The following is an 18,666-nucleotide window of genomic DNA, read 5'->3' on the forward strand; positions in this document are numbered from 1 at the left end:
AAATGAGTTTAACATTTTTAAAGCAAATATGTTTAACTCAAATCTTTGCTTCTGGGGGTCCCCTCCCTGGCACAAATTATTTTTTTCTGATGGGGGTCCGCCGCAGCCAAATACCTATCAATATGGGGGTCCTTGACTCTTTCTCAGCCAATTAATATTAAAACCTGATTAAACCGTACTACTTTAGTACCCGTATTTTCCGGACTATAAGGCGCACCGGACTATAAGGCGCACTGTCAATGAATGGTCTATTGGCGCACATAATAGACGCTACCGTTGCGTTATGCATCCAACAGATGGAGCTGTGCTAAAGGGAATGTCAATGTCAATGAATGACCCATATATAAGGCGCACTGGACTATAAGGCGCACTGTCGTTTTTTGAGAAAAGTAAAGGCTTTTAAGTGCGCCTTATAGTCCGGAAAATACGGTACTTAAATTAGCCGGACCGGAATTTACCGTACTAGGTCATTAAAAACTAAACAAATGATAATGATTAAAAAAAAACGATCGACAGCTCTTCTCCGTCTCTTCTTCGACTGATCTAAAAGGATCATTCTCTCAACTCTTTGAACCGGAAGTACTTCTGGTAGCTTTTCAGACTCTACTCCTGTTCACTTTCATTGTAGGAGGAGGCGTTAGCATAGCATCTGTCCGTGATGTTTTCGTTCAGAGAAAAAGTTGACATGGGCGCTGCATACAGAGTGGATTACATTCGCTTGCCTCGATGTGGACGGATCGTGCACACGAGGCGCCCGGTGGGCACGGCATTTCGGCTAAAATCCCCATTTTAGGCCTATGTAGAGCTGCAACTTTACGCGTGTGAGTAACAATGGCTGATGGATGTGCCGTAAAAATAATTGTGTGTTGTTGGATCTCTCTTGGTCTTGTAAAATTAATCCTGTCTCAGATCATCATGAAATAATGGAAATTTTCGGCTCCTCCACCGACAGCCATTCTGGGAGGATGCCAAAGTGTTAACATGACGTAGCTTGAGAACCACTGGTGTAGACAGTAAACAGTGCTCCATGGATACGACATCTGCATTTCTATGGTAGACGCCGACGGCCATGCATTTCTATAGCGCCTTTCTTTACCCAAAGCTGCTTTACAACGTGGGCGTGTGTTGGAGGGGAGAGTTGAGTTGAGCTAGGAAAAGAAGAAACTCACTTGTCCCCGAACGACCTCCTCCAGAACTCCGCCGCGTCGGCTTTGGTGATCCGGAAGTTGTCTCCTTGGAACAGGCCGTTGGGGAAGATGGCCTTCAGCTCGGCCAGCATGTGGCTGAAGATCAGGGACAGCTTGGTCAGATTCCGCCTGTAAAGAAAGAGAGAGAGAGAGAGAGAGAGAGAGAGAGAGAGAGAGAGAGAGAGAGAGAGAGAGAGCTGTTTAACTCATTTAGACTGTGTCACCACTTGAACCATTATTTCATGCTTTAGCTATTGAAAATAGCAGATCTACAAGCTCACAGCGCGGTACTTCTTAAATCCTTTCTTTCTCTTGGTCCCTGGAACTAAATATTTTCAGATGGGGGGGTCCACGGTCAAATACATACCAGTAAGACTCCCTAATCGGGAGATAGGCGACCGTCAGATCGCAGCGTGATTTTAGAGCAAAATGTTTAGGAGCAGTGTCCAAAAAAAGTGTGAAAAAATTGGCCTGATGGTGGCGCTATATGGGAGAGATCCATGTTGATGACATGAGTCTAGACATAATTTATTTTGTACCGATTTGCGTGATTTTAGGGCAAAATTTGTAGGAGCAGTGTCCAAAAATGTGTTTTACAAGAATCGGCCTCATGGTGGCGCTAGAAGAGGGAATGTGAGAATTGACTGATTGGAGGTTGTGGTTTGGCAGCCAATGAGTGTGTGTGCAACATTTGGCATTGATCGGGGCAACGGTTGCGGAGATATGAGCAGGGCAAAAGTGTGACATGTGACAGACTGACGGCCGGTGGAGGTTTTGATAGTAACTGCGACCTGACGGTCGCAATAATTCTAGGCGATCCTTGACATGAAAAGGCTTGAGAACCACTGACAGGAAAAAGTTTGAGAACCACTGAAAGAGAAACATGGGTTTTTCAAAAACTGTTAGGATCTAGAAGACTTTTTTCATGTCTAAATGGTCATATTAATAACGGTGTGGACCGTTCCCATATGGATCTCAGATCTCTCACTGGCCACGGGTCTCAGATGTGGCCGGTCTTATGACGTTAGTCGTCAAAGACATATCTATGAGGTCAATTTGGGAAAGGTTTCAGCCCGATCCAAGCCCCATTGACCACCCGTTTTCTTTTTTCATTCCGGCGTTCTGCATACTTTGTAATATTTTATGAATTTTCGGATCCTTGACATGAAAATACTGTACTTGGCTACAGCCAGCGTTGCACACCGGAAATAGGCATGGCACAAGCTCACAGCACACGCTCTAAGCTTGTATAGATCAGCCATTTTCGTGGTGGCTAGTGGCTACACAGTGCGTGACCAAATATAAATCAGGCATTTATTTGCAGAAGGAGACTGAAGCTTGTGCTTTGCTTTTACACTTGGAAACAATCCCGGGTGGGCGGGCTCAACCACCAACATGTCAATGTAAATTCAACTGCGTTAGAGGTAAAACAGGAAGAGCCATTCAACAACATAGGACAATAGTAGACAATGCTATGGAACACACGGCCAACATTGCTGTCAATGACACCAAGCAACAGGGAAAGAGCACACACACACACACACACACGCCCACACACAGCTCCTAAACTAACCCAACTTGTGTCCAACACTTTCAACGAGAACTGTAAGTGGAGTTCTCTGGCACCTGGTTATTTAATAGCAAAATAATGTGTGTTTTCTTTTCTTTCTTTCTTTACTATTGTGATAGATGGGAGGAGGATAGCTTTCACTAATAAAGAAGCAAGAGAAAGACAATTGCCCAAAACCATTGCCCATCAATGTTCATGTAAGTGACCTGGACAGTAGGGGACAAAACGTTGCTTGACTTGACTGAGCTATATAAGAAATAACAGTTCTGGAGTTGTACATTGAACCATTAGTGCAGGGGTCTTCAACGTTTTCAGGCCAAGGACCCCTTAGTTGAGAGAGAGATGAAGCAGGGACCCCCACAACCTTTTCAGAGATTCCATATAGTTTCATCGTTTGACAGCACAATCATCTGTGTATTTGGGATTCATGTCAATTTGTGTTTTCAGATATTTAACCACTTGAGCCGTCATCAAGTAATAAACTTAACCCTTTACTCTGTACTTAGACTGCTCTTTTCCCCTCTACACCAAACTTCTTTGCCGAAAATAGCCTATCTACAAGCTTACAACACAATCTGCTATTTTTGGCAACAGTTTTCAGAATATGGACACTATAGGGTTCAAGTTGTTAACTCATTGACTGCCAAGGCCCGAGTTTCCCGAGTTATTACAGTATAGTAGTCCCAGGCTGCCACAGCCCGAGTTTCCCGAGTTGGAAGCCATTTTGAAAAAAAAAAAAAAAAAAAATCAAAACATTTTTTTATAAAAGAATTTCTAAAAATGCCTCAAATGTATTAGGTATGATCATGTTTAGCCCCATAACAAACACATCTTTCAAAATGTCAAAAATGGCTGTTTTGTCTGACTTTGAAGGCTTGTATCTCATCAATGCCTGAACGGATTTCCAAGCAGATTTTTTTGTTTGAAAGCTGTTAAAAAGTACTACACATATGGTGCATGATCTAGGCATGGGCGTGCACGATCCGTGCACTAAAAATTGATCTGTGCACTAGAAATTTAGGAAGGTGGCAGTGTTTGTTTTGTCTGACTTTGAAGGCTTCTATCTCATGAATGCCTGAACGGATTTCCAAGCGGATTTTTTTGTTTGAAAGCTGTTAAAAAGTACTACACATATGGTGCATATATGGTGCATGGGCGTGCACGATCCGTGCACTAGAAATTTAGGAACGTGGCATCCTGGTACTTGGCGGCCATCTTGAAAAGGGCATTCAATGAGTTAATATAAAAAGGATTGGAAGATTTGGAGGACCCCCTGTAGTAACTCTGAGGACCCCCTAGGGGTTCCGGTCCCCCTGTTTGAAGACGCCTGCACTAGTGTTTGATGTTGCAGCCATGGCCACACCAACACAAAGTGGAACAACGTATCATCACATTGTTGTACGTTGTAAAGTTGGGAATCACAGGCAGCATGGTGATGGGAACAAGGGAACAAGGAAGGGTTCATTACAGTTTATGACAACATGCTGTGATATATGGTCATGGAACAATAATACTTTTGTACATCAGAGTGTTTGTTTAAGCCATCGTTGCACAGGAGAAGACTTTCATTTTTTTACGACTAACACACAATCTCTTCATTGTGAGTGTTACTCTTTTTGAGCGGTGGTTACACCGTCTCCTATACGTGGCCGTGTGTGTATGCGTGCGTGTGTGTGTGCGTGCGTGTGTGTCTGTATGTAGTGCGAAGTACCTTTTCTGACCACACATGTTAAGGGAGGGGCGCTGTTGTTCAGGCCAGGCCCCCCACCCACACACACACACACACACACACACACACACACACACACACACACACACACACACACACACACACACACACACACACACACACACACACACACACACACACACACACACACACACACACACACACACACACACACACACACACACACACACACACCACCCCCCCCCCACGACCACCGCTCAGTTCACACAGGTGTGATTTTTTTTTAACAAAACACTGACTTTTATAGTCAGTGTGGCCCTGAACCGTTTATTCAAAATGTTTTAGTAGGTACTGTGTATGACTATTTTTTAACAAACTTGTATGGTGTATCCATAGAAAGCAGTTTTATGACGAACACAATGCAGACGCAGTTATCCAGGGCGACTACAATAAGCAAGGTAATCACGTCATGCATCCAGGGATGGGACGATATGAAAATGTCATGCCACGATTATTGTGACAAAAGAAATCACCATTTACGATATTATCGTGATAATCAAAATCCATTATCCTGGGGCGGAACATTTGTCAAAAAAATAACAGATCTACAAGCTCACAACACGTCGCAACGCGCTTGTAGATCGGCTATTTTTTGGAAAAGACATTTGATAGAGAGTGAAAAAAGACAAGTACGTATATTATAAGTACCTTTTACCAATTATAGGGGGTTTAAGTGGTACCGGATATGCAGCTCGGCAAATAAAAGGTGAATTGATCCCAGTGCATGACGGACTATGATATCACGATAAATTAAATCTCCACGATACGATTATCGTGAGTGTTTTTTATCACGATAATATGGCTTATCCTCCCCTCCCTACATGCATCAAATGCAGAGAGACAGTGTAGTGCAGTGCCTCGGTCAACTAGGGATCACAACCAGGAACTTGAAGGCATTTAGGCCTGAACGTAACTCTGTGTCACTTTAGATTTGAACCACTTTAACCAATATTTAATGCTTTAACTATTAAAAAATCAAACCTCGGTTCGAAGTGGAGTGGTGAATCTGAGCAGCGTGCGTGCGTGCGTGTATGTGTGTGTGTGTGTTGAGTGTGCCTGGCCTGCACAAAACAGCGCCCCTCCTTTAACTAGTGTGTTGTGTGTGGCCACTCAAGGTATTGCCAGGCTACGGACACGGCCAGCCAGCCACCCACCCACGGACATACCCACGGATATACCTGTCTATTGGGAGTGCTTTCACCACTCCAAAAATAGCAGATCTACAAGCTTGCAGCACGGCACTCGGTGCCACGCTGGCATATCTGCTATTTTTGAAAAGTTTTGAACATTTTGTGCAAGTCTTTGAATATGTTTCTATAAAACTCGATTCTATAAAACTTCTAAATCCTTCTTCTAAATCAGTGGTTCTCAAACTTTTTCCATGTCAAGGACCCCCAGAATTACATGTATTTGGCCGTGGACCCCCATCTCAAGTCAAAATATGTTGCTCCAGGGACCACCTAGAAGTGAATATTTGAGTTTCCAATGTTCGCTTTTTAAAAAGATATATTCAAAGACTTGCAAAAAATATATAGATTTTTCAAAAATAGCAGATCTACAAGCTCGCAGCGCGGCACTCGGTGCCGCGCTGTGAGCTTGTAGATCTGCTATTTTTCAATAGTTAAAGCATTAAATAATTCTAGGCCTAAATGGGTTTAATCACCATACTATCTATAGATTGCAACTTTAAGATAGTTAAGATATCAGGTAAACAATGAACCCAGCATCCGTTTATTCAAGCAATGAATGAAATCAGTTCTTCTAGGCATACTCATTTTTCTCTAAAGCTGTACTTTTGTCAGTGACAACAATCACAAGGGACTTTTGGGTCCCATCGAGAGGCGGACTGATTTAAATGGGCTATAATATGAAGACCCTCAGCACACGGAAGTTGTCTGATACATATAGCCTAAATATATCCACTGAATCAGCACTCAGGAAGGATGTGCACTGGCTTAGTAATCACTTTCTGAGACAAGAAAGGGGAAGCGACACCTGTTTCGTCACTTCAATCACGGATCGAGCTTTGCTTCAGGCATCTCAAAATGGTTGTAGAGTCCAAGTCGACGTTTCATGAGCAGGACGGACATCTAGTCTCTTCTGTAGCAATTTTTTAGCGCGAGGCGAGGCGTTGAGAGCTTGTAGATCTGCTATTTTTGGCTAAAGTTCTCCTCAGAATAGGGATGTGAGGGTTACAGTTGTTAATTTAAAATAGTCATCCTATCACAAAGATTTGGAGGACCCCCTGTAGTAACTCTGGGGACCCCCTAGGGGTCCCGGACCCCCCGTTGAAGACCCCTGTAGCAGATACTGTATATCTGTGTGCATGCATGTACGCGTGTGTGTTCTGTGTGTGTGTTCTGTGTGTGTGTGTGTGTGTGTGTGTGTGTGCGCGCGCGCGCGCACGCGCAACTGCGTGCAATATATCTATTTGGTTTCTGTTCAAGAACTTCAGACCAGGTGTTTTCTATCGGAGTTTAGCTCAGAGACTGCAATGGCGATTGCAAAACATAACATTTTGGTGTTAACAGAACCATCTGTGCTTCCTATTTCTGGGGGTCATTGCGTGGTTGAAGGTTTCACCTGACTCAAGTCTGGGCAAGAGTGGTGAGACTTTTGAAATCAAATTATAATCCATCAAAAATGGTGCAGTTTGATGCAATACGCAAGACGCCACACTGCACTTCAGATCTAGCACAATGTCTGAAATCTCTCTAAAGTCTGTGATATTATCTCCATTGCAAACAGTGAAAAGCTCATACACGGCACACTTGTTTCTTGCCGACTCATTGTAGACAGTCTGTCTGTCTGTCCCTCCGCCTGTCACGTCACGTCACGTCACGTCACGTCACCTCACGTCACGTCACGTCACACTTTTGGCCCAACTCTTATCTCCGGCACCGTTGCCCCTATCCATGCCAAACTTTGCGCACACACACTCCTTGGCTGGCAAACCACAACCTCGACCCCTGATTTCTCACATGCCCCTCTTCTAGCGCCACCGTGAGGTTGCTTTTTGCAGACAACATATATGCGACCTGACGGTCGCTTATCTCCCGATTAGGGAGTCTTACTGGTAATACACTTTTATCTGGCCTACCCAAGAAGTCTGTTATGAACCTACGACAAGTTCAGAATGCTGCTGCTAGAAAATCCTAACGCACATTAAAATGAGGGATCATATCACATCTGCTCAAAATGCATCATCATGCCAGTCATTTTGAAGGTGACTATAAGGCCTTCTGGTTCACTGCTAGAACACGCATGGCCAACCAACTGGAAACAATGTGTTTGTTTGTGAGCGTGTGTCTGACACCTGTTACATGTTAAGAGTGATACTTGAGGGCCGCCATAGCTTGAAGGACAACTTTGTTTTTTTACAACAAGGGTTCATATTTTAGATAGTCATTAGAGAAAAGTAAAGATGATTGTTAAAAGGCTTTCATTTACTTCTTTCTATCGTTTTAGTGATTTTAACTATTTTGATTTGTGGCTAAATATGTATTTTTACACTATAAGCCCAGTCCCAAGATGCACCACAATCTTTCATGGGCAGATGTGACTTATGGGGGCTGGTGTAAATAGTTAAGAAATTGCTGGCCTAGTGTGTCTAAAAAGACATATTTAGCCACTTGCCCCCACCCACTGAAATCAAAATACCAAAATTGCTAAAACAATGGAAAGAAGTAAATGAAAACATTTTAACACTCATCTTTTCTTTTCTCTAAAATCTAAAATATGAACCCATGTTGTAAAAAATCAAAGTTGTCCTTTAATGGGTAGAGAGAAGCCTCTCTGCCCACTAACTATCAGAAGGTCCCCGGTTAGCCTCCCTGCCCAGTGCCCAATACACAGTACATACAGTATCAAAGGCTTTAAGGGCGGATTCACACTGCAATCCGTTTGATTAGAACTGTTTCTGAAAACGGTTGCTGGTTCACGCTGGCCAGCATTCACATTGGCAGAGATTCTGGCTTCCCTGGAGATCACTAGCGCTATACATCCTGATCCTATAGGTGGCGGTATGCACATAGTGCCTCGCCGGTGAATACAGACGTCATCAACTATCTGGTCGCCAAGAAATTCAGGCATGAAAGTTGATGTAACAATCCAATGACGCGCGACAGCGCAGTGTGGAACAGTGTTGCAGTACGTGGTCCCCGACGACCAAACCTTTTCTGAGCCGGGGTCTCGCACCCCCCGAAGTTCACACCTCGACAACTGTTTAACAAAGAAACAAGCCTATTTGCATATCAATAGACCATGTATAGTAGGTGTCGAGTGACGTTCGCTGATCTACAAGCTCACAATGCCTCGCATCCGCGACGCGTTTTGAGCTTGTAGATCTGCTTCCAGGCGCAGAAACTTGCAGAATGATGAGCGAGTCACTGTGTCAGACTTCCAGCGCAGCGCACGTTATTATTTCTATTATTTAATAATCAACGTAGCCTACAATTGAAACGCTTTCACAAGCCACAGTGTGGCTTAATATTCACATTAAGGGTAACAAGCACGTCAAGCAGGCACGCTGCATGCACTGCACATTATATAGAACAAGTTTGATAGTGAGTGCAAATCAGTGGCTTCCTCAAAGAAAAAGAAACGAGGCGAAAAAGCGTTGGTACACTAGTATTAACGCTACGACACCAAAACGGGACGTGCCCGTGCTGTCTTCGGCTGGAGAGTGGAGTCGGAGTCTCGGAGATGCTACTGCTGCTGATGATGATGATGATGATGATGATGATGAAGAAGTTGGCGGTGTTGACGGACTCGGATTTATTGGACGGGAGATGGGTTGTGATTCTAGGGTGTCAGGGTTAAATAAATAAATGTATCTTTTTCATGTGGAGCTGCCGGTTTTTAGCAGGGCATCCTTAACTTTATGATAGTGTAGTTTGAGCCACTTGACTTTAGCACGGCATTGTTCTATTGTTCTGTTAAATCCACGCACACGCATATACTCACTGATTACCGAAAATATGTCTGCATTTTTGTGGGTTTTGTCTAATTGCGTTTGGATGTCAGCGTCTGCCCAAATCTCCAGCAAGCAAGCAATCTAACGCGTCGCTGATCTTATGGCCATGTCGACAACTGTTACCTAGTGTTTATTTGTGGCGACGCCTGACTCGTCGACTTTATATGAGGTCACGTTCAACATCAATACTGTTTTTGTGGACGGTTGCTTCACACTGCAGCTCACCGTTCACAAGGTCGCATCAAGCAGCCTCGAGACTACCTCTTGAGGTGGTTTCGAGGCTGGTTGCGTTGATCCGTTTCTGAGGAAAACCGCAGGCTTCACACTGTCAAAACATCTGCCAAGTAGCCTCGAGAACGGTCCCGAGACCGCAGTGTGAATCCGCCCTAAGACTCAAGGCAAATCCGTTTGCTGTTTCTCAAATCTGATCTTTAGGACTGACTGTCCACTCCACACTAGTGGTGTTGCCATTAGGCAATTTATATTTTTCCCCAAATCATTGTGCACGGCGCTCACCCCCATAAGGGTCCATTTGGTTTCATTTTACACTCTAGAGTTAAAAGATCTATAAGACTCCATTTGGTTACCAACTCTCCATCATTTAGCTGGGGACCACCTGGAACCCCCTCAAGGACCACTGGTGGTTCCCGGACCACTGGTTCAGAAGCACTGATTTAGGCTATGTGGGGTTTATTTTCTCAGTCAAAGGACCAACTGCGGGAAAAACAAGTGCCGTCTTGTTGTGTAGCGAGCATTCTTGTATTCCTTGCGACCAGCGGTGTCCACGTTATCCCTGCCCTCATTCTAATTCAAGTAACATTTTAAGTATTAAACGTAGGTGCAAAACATGACAAATCCGACCCAATTCAAACGTGCAACTTCATGTCTTTCATGAATATTGAAGACAGCCTGCACAGCTAGAGGTCTTGCAGCCAAGTAGCCTACAAATCATTGATTCTGTGGATAATACTTCCCCCCCCCCCTTTTGAGCGGTGGTAGACCGCTCCATAGAGTGGCTGTGTGTGTGTGTCTGTAGCCTGTACTCCTCAGCGTTTTGCCATAGCAATGTGTGTGTGTGTGTGTCTGTAGCCTGTACTCCTCAGCGTTTTGCCATAGCAATGTGTGTGTGTCTGTAGCCTGTACTCCTCAGCGTTTTGCCATAGCAATGTGTGTGTGTCTGTAGCCTGTACTCCTCAGCGTTTTGCCATAGCAATGTGTGTGTGTCTGTAGCCTGTACTCCTCAGCGTTTTGCCATAGCAATGTGTGTGTGTCTGTAGCCTGTACTCCTCAGCGTTTTGCCATAGCAATGTGTGTGTGTGTGTAGCCTGTACTCCTCAGCGTTTTGCCATAGCAGTGTGTGTGTGTGTCTGTAGCCTGTACTCCTCAGCGTTTTGCCATAGCAATGTGTGTGTGTCTGTAGCCTGTACTCCTCAGCGTTTTGCCATAGCAATGTGTGTGTGTCTGTAGCCTGTACTCCTCAGCGTTTTGCCATAGCAGTGTGTGTGTGTGTCTGTAGCCTGTACTCCTCAGCGTTTTGCCATAGCAATGTGTGTGTGTCTGTAGCCTGTACTCCTCAGCGTTTTGCCATAGCAATGTGTGTGTGTCTGTAGCCTGTACTCCTCAGCGTTTTGCCATAGCAGTGTGTGTGTGTGTCTGTAGCCTGTACTCCTCAGCGTTTTGCCATAGCAATGTGTGTGTGTCTGTAGCCTGTACTCCTCAGCGTTTTGCCATAGCAATGTGTGTGTGTCTGTAGCCTGTACTCCTCAGCGTTTTGCCATAGCAATGTGTGTGTGTGTAGCCTGTACTCCTCAGCGTTTTGCCATAGCAGTGTGTGTGTGTGTCTGTAGCCTGTACATCCTAGACTTATATCCTAATCTGAAGACGTTGTGCAAGCACGACCATCGCTCACTTCACATTGGGTGTGATTTTTTTTGCAGTAGGTGGTATACACAATTACCACCTACTGCTTATTTTATGAACTATCTCCCAAGAATCGTATTTCATCAGTGGATGGAAACAGGTCAAATGCACATTTTCTGATAATTACTCTTCCTATTTAACCTAACGGCTGGATGGAAACGCAACTACTGTTATTTGCAAGTGATCCGACTGGATTGGTGTGTTCAGACATCGCCGATCTGCAGTTTTTTCACTCTAGCAATCAGATTTGAACTGCATTTCAAACCAACCAACTAGGAATGTGGTTCAACTCTGGGTCACAAAAGTCTACATCCATGCGGTTCTTCAGACTTGATCAAAACCTGGAAAGATGTGATTTGGGCTGCCAGTCTAAGCATAGAAAAGGTGTTCCCCCTGAGCAGGACACACACACACACACACACACACACACACACACACACACACACACACACACACACACACACACACACACACACACACACACACACACACACACACACACACACACACACACACACACACACACACACACACACACACACACACACACACACACACACACACACACGTAGTTCGCATGAGTGGAGAAGAGTGGAGCTTCGCCTACGGTAGAAAGTTATTGACTGTCAGAGACCAATCTGAGTTCCCAGAAGTTCTTTTTCTCGCCACTAGTCAGAGACTAATACATAAAATGTGAATGTGCAGAGACTAATACATAAAAAGAAGAGAAATTCCTACGGGAGAAGAAAAGAAGAAAATGTAAAAACAACAAAAAGACCACGGGTTGTTTACCCGCATCTGAACCGAACATATCCAGCACCTCGCTCCGGCTGGGTTGACCAAAGACAGAGCTGGCCGTGGCCAGTAGGTGAGTGGACATGCAAAGTGTTGATGTTGGGGACAGTGCCGTTTTGTTTTAGTTTGACATGCACACGCACACACCGCAGGCGCACACACACACACACATAGGGCTGTCACAATTATTACATAATCGTCTAATCGCAATTATTTGAGGTAATCGGAATTATTTTGCATAATCGTCATAATCGTTTCCATGTTGAAAAATGTTCATATATTTTCAAACATTTTAAAAAACAGTGGAAATAGCAGATCTACAAGCTCAACGCGATGCGACGCGTTGTGAGCTTGTAGATCGGCTATTTCCACTATCAATGTTATTTTTTAAGTATAAAGTTGTCAAATATGTCAATCATTTCTTTGTATATTTAGGTTATGTGTCATATCTACCATGTGCAACTTCAAAGCCTACAAGCCAAACAGAAATGTAATTGTCAACGTCAAATACACAATTAAATCGCTAATCGCTATTATTTGAGTGACAATTAATCGTCAAGTAAAATGTCATAATCGTGACAGGCACACACACACACACACACACACACACACACACACACACACACACACACACACACACACACACACACACACACACACACACACACACACACACACACACACACACACACACACACACACACACACACACACACACAGAGCTTACTTTTAGGTCAGGTTAGCTCCTATCTACAGCTGTTTAACGAGCCAATAGGATTAACCCATGACAACCAACCTGGGCTGGGAGTTCTCCTCATACATGCGCTCTTTGGCCTCCTTGAAGAGGCTCATGGTCTGCTTGATCTTGTTGGTGAGGTTCTCCATCACCACGCGGAAGTACTCGTTCTCCCCCAGGATCTCCATCTTGCCCTCGTAGCGGGACAGGATGGTGCGCAGGTGCTGGTAGGTGTCGGGCAGCAGGTCCAGGATGTAGGGCGGACTGTTCTTCAGCGCCACCTTGGGGTTCTGGCAAAGGCGCACCACCTGAATGGGAGACACAGGGTTCACAATGATTTAACCCATTTAGGCCTCGAATTAATGAATGCTTTAGCTATTGAAAAATAGCAGATATACAACCTCACAACCTGCAAGCTTGTAGATCTGCTATTTTTGAAAAAGTCATGAAAATGTGTGCAAATCTTTGAATATATGTTTGTAACGAACGTTTGTAACTCAAATTTTGCTTCTGGGGGGTCCCCCCTGGAACTAAATATTTTGATATGAGGGTCCGTGGCCAAATAAATATCATTTTGGGGGTTCTTCACATGAAAAGGTTTGAGAACCACTGACATAGTAGTCTCTCAAGAACAGACTAACTGAGCTCCAGTTAAGTGAAAAGGACATTTTCTTTGACGATGGCCAGCCAGATTGCTGACATAGAAACACAGGTTTTTCAAAAAATCTTAGGATTCAAAAGACACTCAAAATTCTAATTTTCAAGATTTTTCAAAAATAGCAGATCTACAAGCTCCAGCGCAGCACTCGGTGCCACGCTGTGAGCTTGTATATCTGCTATTTTTCAATAGTTAAAGCATAAAATAATGATACACAATAATGTGTACCCGTTCTTTAAAGGTCATATGACGTAACATTTTCTTCATGTTTCCTGACCTCAATTACAAAAAAACTGAACTTTCAACATTCAGTGGTTTTTCTGTAATCTGTTGTTTTTTTGAATAATTAGGCTGAGAAAAGTGAGTCCATTGGCCTCTGGACGAACGCATCATCGTCCAGGGGAGGGTGTTGTTGTATCACCTTTGCCGTTACTTTCCACTGTGTTTGTATCGTTCCAATTCACTTTTTTTAACATTTACCACTTTGGTTGTTGCGTTGCAAAAGAGGCAACGATTAACAGGAAAGTTCCTGAACTACAACACCTACAGGAATCTAGGTATATTATCTTTGCAAGTCAAAATGCAACAGAACACAGAGAGAAAAACACCTGCCATGGCTCAGTGGAGTGGAGTTTTCAGTTTTAACATTTTAAAACATGTTTTAAGGACCAGGACAAAGAATGTTATGAAAACAGCATGTCATAATTGCTATAAGGCAGGGGGCCCTATTTTGAACCAGGTCTTATGCCTTATGCCTTAACTTCTTTACCTTTTTTTCACTATTTTGAAAAACATTTTTAAATACTTCAAATGCTGATCTACATCTGCACGTTGGGAACTTGCAGATCAGCTATTTGAAATATTTAAAAAACAAAAACAAAATAGTAAAAAAAGGCAAAGAAGTTAAGGCATAAGGCATAACACCTGGTTCAAAATAGGGCCCAGGGTCTTCAATAGGGGGTCCTCAGAGTTACTACAGGGGATCCGTCAAGTATTTGTGTGACAGGAACTTCATCCCTACTCTACATTTGCCAAAAATATCAGGTCTACAAGCTCACAACTGTAGACACAACGCAGCAATGTGAGCGGTGTGAGCTTATAGATCTGCCATTTTCGGCAAAGAGATTTGGTGTACAGGGGTCATGTTTACTTGAGTGTTGAAGTGGATTAATGTTTGAAAATACACATCAACAAAACATTAATTTACACATGATAGTGCTGTCCAACAAGTCTATGAAGCCGTCTATGAAATCAATGAAAAAGTTAAATCGGTGACACAGTGTTATGCAGTGGTTTCCCTACTTCATTTCTCCCTCAGCTATGGGGTCCTGACCTTAGTCTGCAACATGTTGAAGAGCCCTGATTTAAGGTCTAATGACTAGAGATTAAGAAAGATAGGTTCCTCTACAGCAGGGGTCTTCAAAAGGGGGTCAGGGACCCCTAGGGAACCTCAGAGTTACTACAGTGGGTCCTCGAAATCTTCCAATCCTTTTTATATTAACAACTTGAACCCTAGTGTCCATATTCGGAGAAAATAGCAGATCTACAAGCTCCCAACGCCTCGCGCTGCGAGCCGTTGTGAGCTTGCAGATCGTCTATTTTCGGCAAAGAGGTCTGGTGTAGAGGGGAAAAAGAGCAGACTAAGTACAGAGTGAAAGGTCAAGTTTATTATGTAATGACGGCTCAAGTGGTTAAATATCTGAAAACACAAATCGACATGAATCCAAAATACACTGATGATTGTGCTGTCAAACGATTAAACTATATGGAATCTATGAACAGGTTCCCTGCTTCATCTCTCTCTCAACTAAGGGGTCCCTGGCCTGAAAACGTTGAAGACCCCTGCCCTACAGCAAAAGCATCTCAGAGCTCGGACCAAAGATAATATGAGACAATGTACCATTTTGTTTTCTATCCTTCTTTCTTTCCTTCATTCAGTCAGTTTGAAAACAATTATCGGTCGGCTGATTCAACAGGTTGATAATTGATATATGGCATTTTGAGATCACCATCAGCAGATTATATTTAGGGTATACCATCATTTAGTGCAACTGCAAATGCCCACAACAGCTGTTGTTTTCAAAAATGCTCACACTTGCGCAACCCAGACGATGATGCGTGTTCATGCTGTGGATTAGTGCTGCTACGCTTATTACCGTCTATCTGTCTGAATGACTGAGTAGCCTTAGCCTGTGTCCTGGCTATCGAAATCCAACAATTCTTCTTTTGAAAATCAGATAAGTAAGCAGTCTCTTTAAGTGTATGTAAGTGTAAACGTGCGGGACATTACGTATTCTCGTAGAGCAGAGTATTAACACGTGAGGCCTGTTCACAAGTGTGATTAATATTATTTTTTTGGTTTTCTTTAAACCAGGGGTCTTCCAACAGGGGGTCCGGGACCCCTAGGGGGTCCTCAGGGATACTACAGGGGGTCCTCCAAATCTTTGAGTGATACAACGCCTCGCGCTGCGAGGCGTTGTGAGCTTGAAGATCGGCTATTTTCGGCAAAGAGCTTTTGTGTAAAGGGGAAAAAGAGCAGACTAAGTACAGAGTGAAAGATCAAGTTTATTAAGTAGGGTTCAAGTGGTTAAATATCTGAAAACACAAATTGACATGAATCCAAAATACACTGATGATTGTGCTGTCAAACAATGAAACTATGGAATCTATGAACAGGTTGTGGGGGTCCCTGCTTCATCTCTCTCTCAACATTGAAGACCCCTGCTTTAAACGATGGCTGTAATGCACATTTACACTAATTGGGGGCGGCCATAGCTGAATGGTTAGGGAGCCTGCCTGGGGAACCAGTTCCCCTGGTTGTCCCTGGTTCGGTTCCAGGCCAGGATAGCAATGTCGATGTGTGTCCCTGAGCAAGACTCTTAACCCCTAATTGCTCACTGCAGCTGGGTTGGGCAGTAAAAATACTGAATTTCCCCCACGGGAGGAGTAGGTAACTATTATTATTATTAATTAAGATGTAAATATACTATAGGTATTTTCCACTAACGAAGCGCTCACTTGCTTCAGAAGACTTGCATTGAGCTTCTCGAGCAGTATAGAATGATTCCACTGTGAATTTCTGCCCTATATTTTATCTCTATCTCTCAACTCAAGGCCTGGTTAGTCAGTCACCATTGATTTCAGTTGTAATGGAGAATGCTGCTATCAAGTTGGTAAATGGCCTGTCTTCCTATAGCCTGAGATCGCTTCACATTTAGGGCTTTGATCAAGTCGGGAGCGGAAACCACTCTACGTCCTGTTGTAGTCCTTAAAGGACTACACTTTGGCCGGAACTATCAAACCGGATTCAGTTTTCACCCAAAATAAAACTAGACTCTCTGGGTTCCTTTTGGGAGGTCAAAATTGAACTTTACAAGTATGTAACTCAGACAAGTATGTAACTCAGACAAATGAAACCAAATGGACCATTTTTATACTGTCAGAGTTAAGTGGAGACCTTGACATTTTAAAGTTTGAGAACTACCGATTTAGACCAAAATGCAGGTTTAAATTGAATTCTGCAATGAATCTCTGTATTAACTTAACAGGATTATATATATACTGTATATATATATATATATATATATATATATATATATATATATATATATATGTCACGGTTTGTTAGAGAAACAGGACGGTCGAGAAACGGAGCACTCGCCGTGCGGCACGGGGCGGAACAAGCGGTCGCCACAACAACGTCCTCCAGGCGGAGCCGCTCGATTGTCCATGACATTGCAAGCGGCGCGAAGGCCAGCGGACCTTGGTCCTGCTCTTCGCCCCCGAGCGCCGCAGGCGAGAGTGGCCGCGAAGAGCGGGCCAGGGCCGCGCGGCCGGCGGAGCGCCGCGCGAGTTACGAAGCCGTGGTGAATGCAATCGTTATATTTATGCCCAGGCCGTAAGGCCTGGGCAAGCCCACGATAAACACCCTGTCCAAGTGACTACAATGGAGCTAATGGCTAATGGCTAATGGCTAAACACTGCCGAGCTAGGCTAGTAAATAAAGAAAGAGAGTCGCAAACGAGTGACGTCAGTGCCTTCACTAGTGAATGGCTGTCGTCGCCATCTGGTGGTGATTGGTGTGTGGTGAACGACAAAACAAGCGCTCTTACAATGAACGTCCTGAGTTACCCAAACATACTGTAACATATATATATATATATATAGTGATACTCAATTGTATCACGATATATACGATATCTCTGAAAGGGCATATCATGGAGACATTGAATCGTCTCAACGATAATTATCACCATATTGCCCATGCCTACAAGCAATTAATTACATTCACAGGCGACCACAGGCACCTCATTGGGGGCAGTTAGGGGTTTTGCTCAAGGACACTTCAGCAGGAACCAAACCGGGAAACCTTCCGTTCCCCAGACGGCTGCTCTACCTCCCAAAGCCACTCCCGCTAGTTGTGTTGTGTGGACAAAGAAGCATAGTCTGTGTTTTCAGCTGGCATAGATTGAGTAGATGCTACCAGGCCTGGAATTTCATCATTTTAGGGGCAAGGCCACTTGGCCTTTCGGGTTGTCAATTTTTTTAGGGCACAAAGGCCAAATGCCAGGGCAGGAAGGCCATAAAATAAAACAAGATTTTTTGATATAACTAATTGAATTTAAGGGTTACATTTAATAAGTAGAATATCGGCTGTGAAATAAATAAACTGGTATTTACAATCTGATGTTCAGCCCTGCACAAATCAAAGATACTGGATTGGTTTAACAATGGGGACTCGACAAGACACTGCTGTCTACATGACAAGAAAGACACTGGTGATTACATATTGACAAGACAAAGACAGTGGAAAAAGTAGTAGTCAGCCGGGGCATTAAGGCCACTGTGGCCATTTTTTGGAGGAGCACAAGGCCAAACTGAGGGGCAACGATGGCCATGGCCTTCATGGCCTCCATGAAATTCCTGCCCTGGATGCTACAGTTAATCAAACTAATTTATTTAATCCAAATGTAATAAAATAATCGCTTAGTAATCAATGCCATTTCAGGAGCATTTGTGCTCTTTAACTGTGTATATTTCTGCCTGTGCTGATGTCACCAACAACTACATACAGT

The 18,666-nt window shown here is 43.7% G+C and overlaps 1 protein-coding gene across 1 annotated transcript in view; it reads right to left on the reverse strand.

Annotated features, from left to right (window-relative positions):
• Positions 1–18,666, reverse strand: part of LOC308304135 (E3 ubiquitin-protein ligase CBL-like) — a gene marked incomplete at its 3' end in the record, with an annotated part of 59,163 nt that overhangs the window by 39,067 nt on the left and 1,430 nt on the right. Inside the window, exons 2-3 of the mRNA XM_080748694.1 lie at positions 12,994–13,241; positions 1,170–1,316 (exon numbers count right to left, since the gene is read on the reverse strand). Coding sequence (XP_080604820.1) covers positions 1,170–1,316; positions 12,994–13,241 — 395 coding nt within the window. The remainder of the gene's footprint in view (positions 1–1,169; positions 1,317–12,993; positions 13,242–18,666) is intronic.

This window comes from Nannobrachium achirus (genome assembly GCF_963921795.1).
Source record: "Nannobrachium achirus genome assembly, chromosome: 19".
In the NCBI taxonomy this organism is placed as follows: Eukaryota; Metazoa; Chordata; class Actinopteri; order Myctophiformes; family Myctophidae; genus Nannobrachium; species Nannobrachium achirus.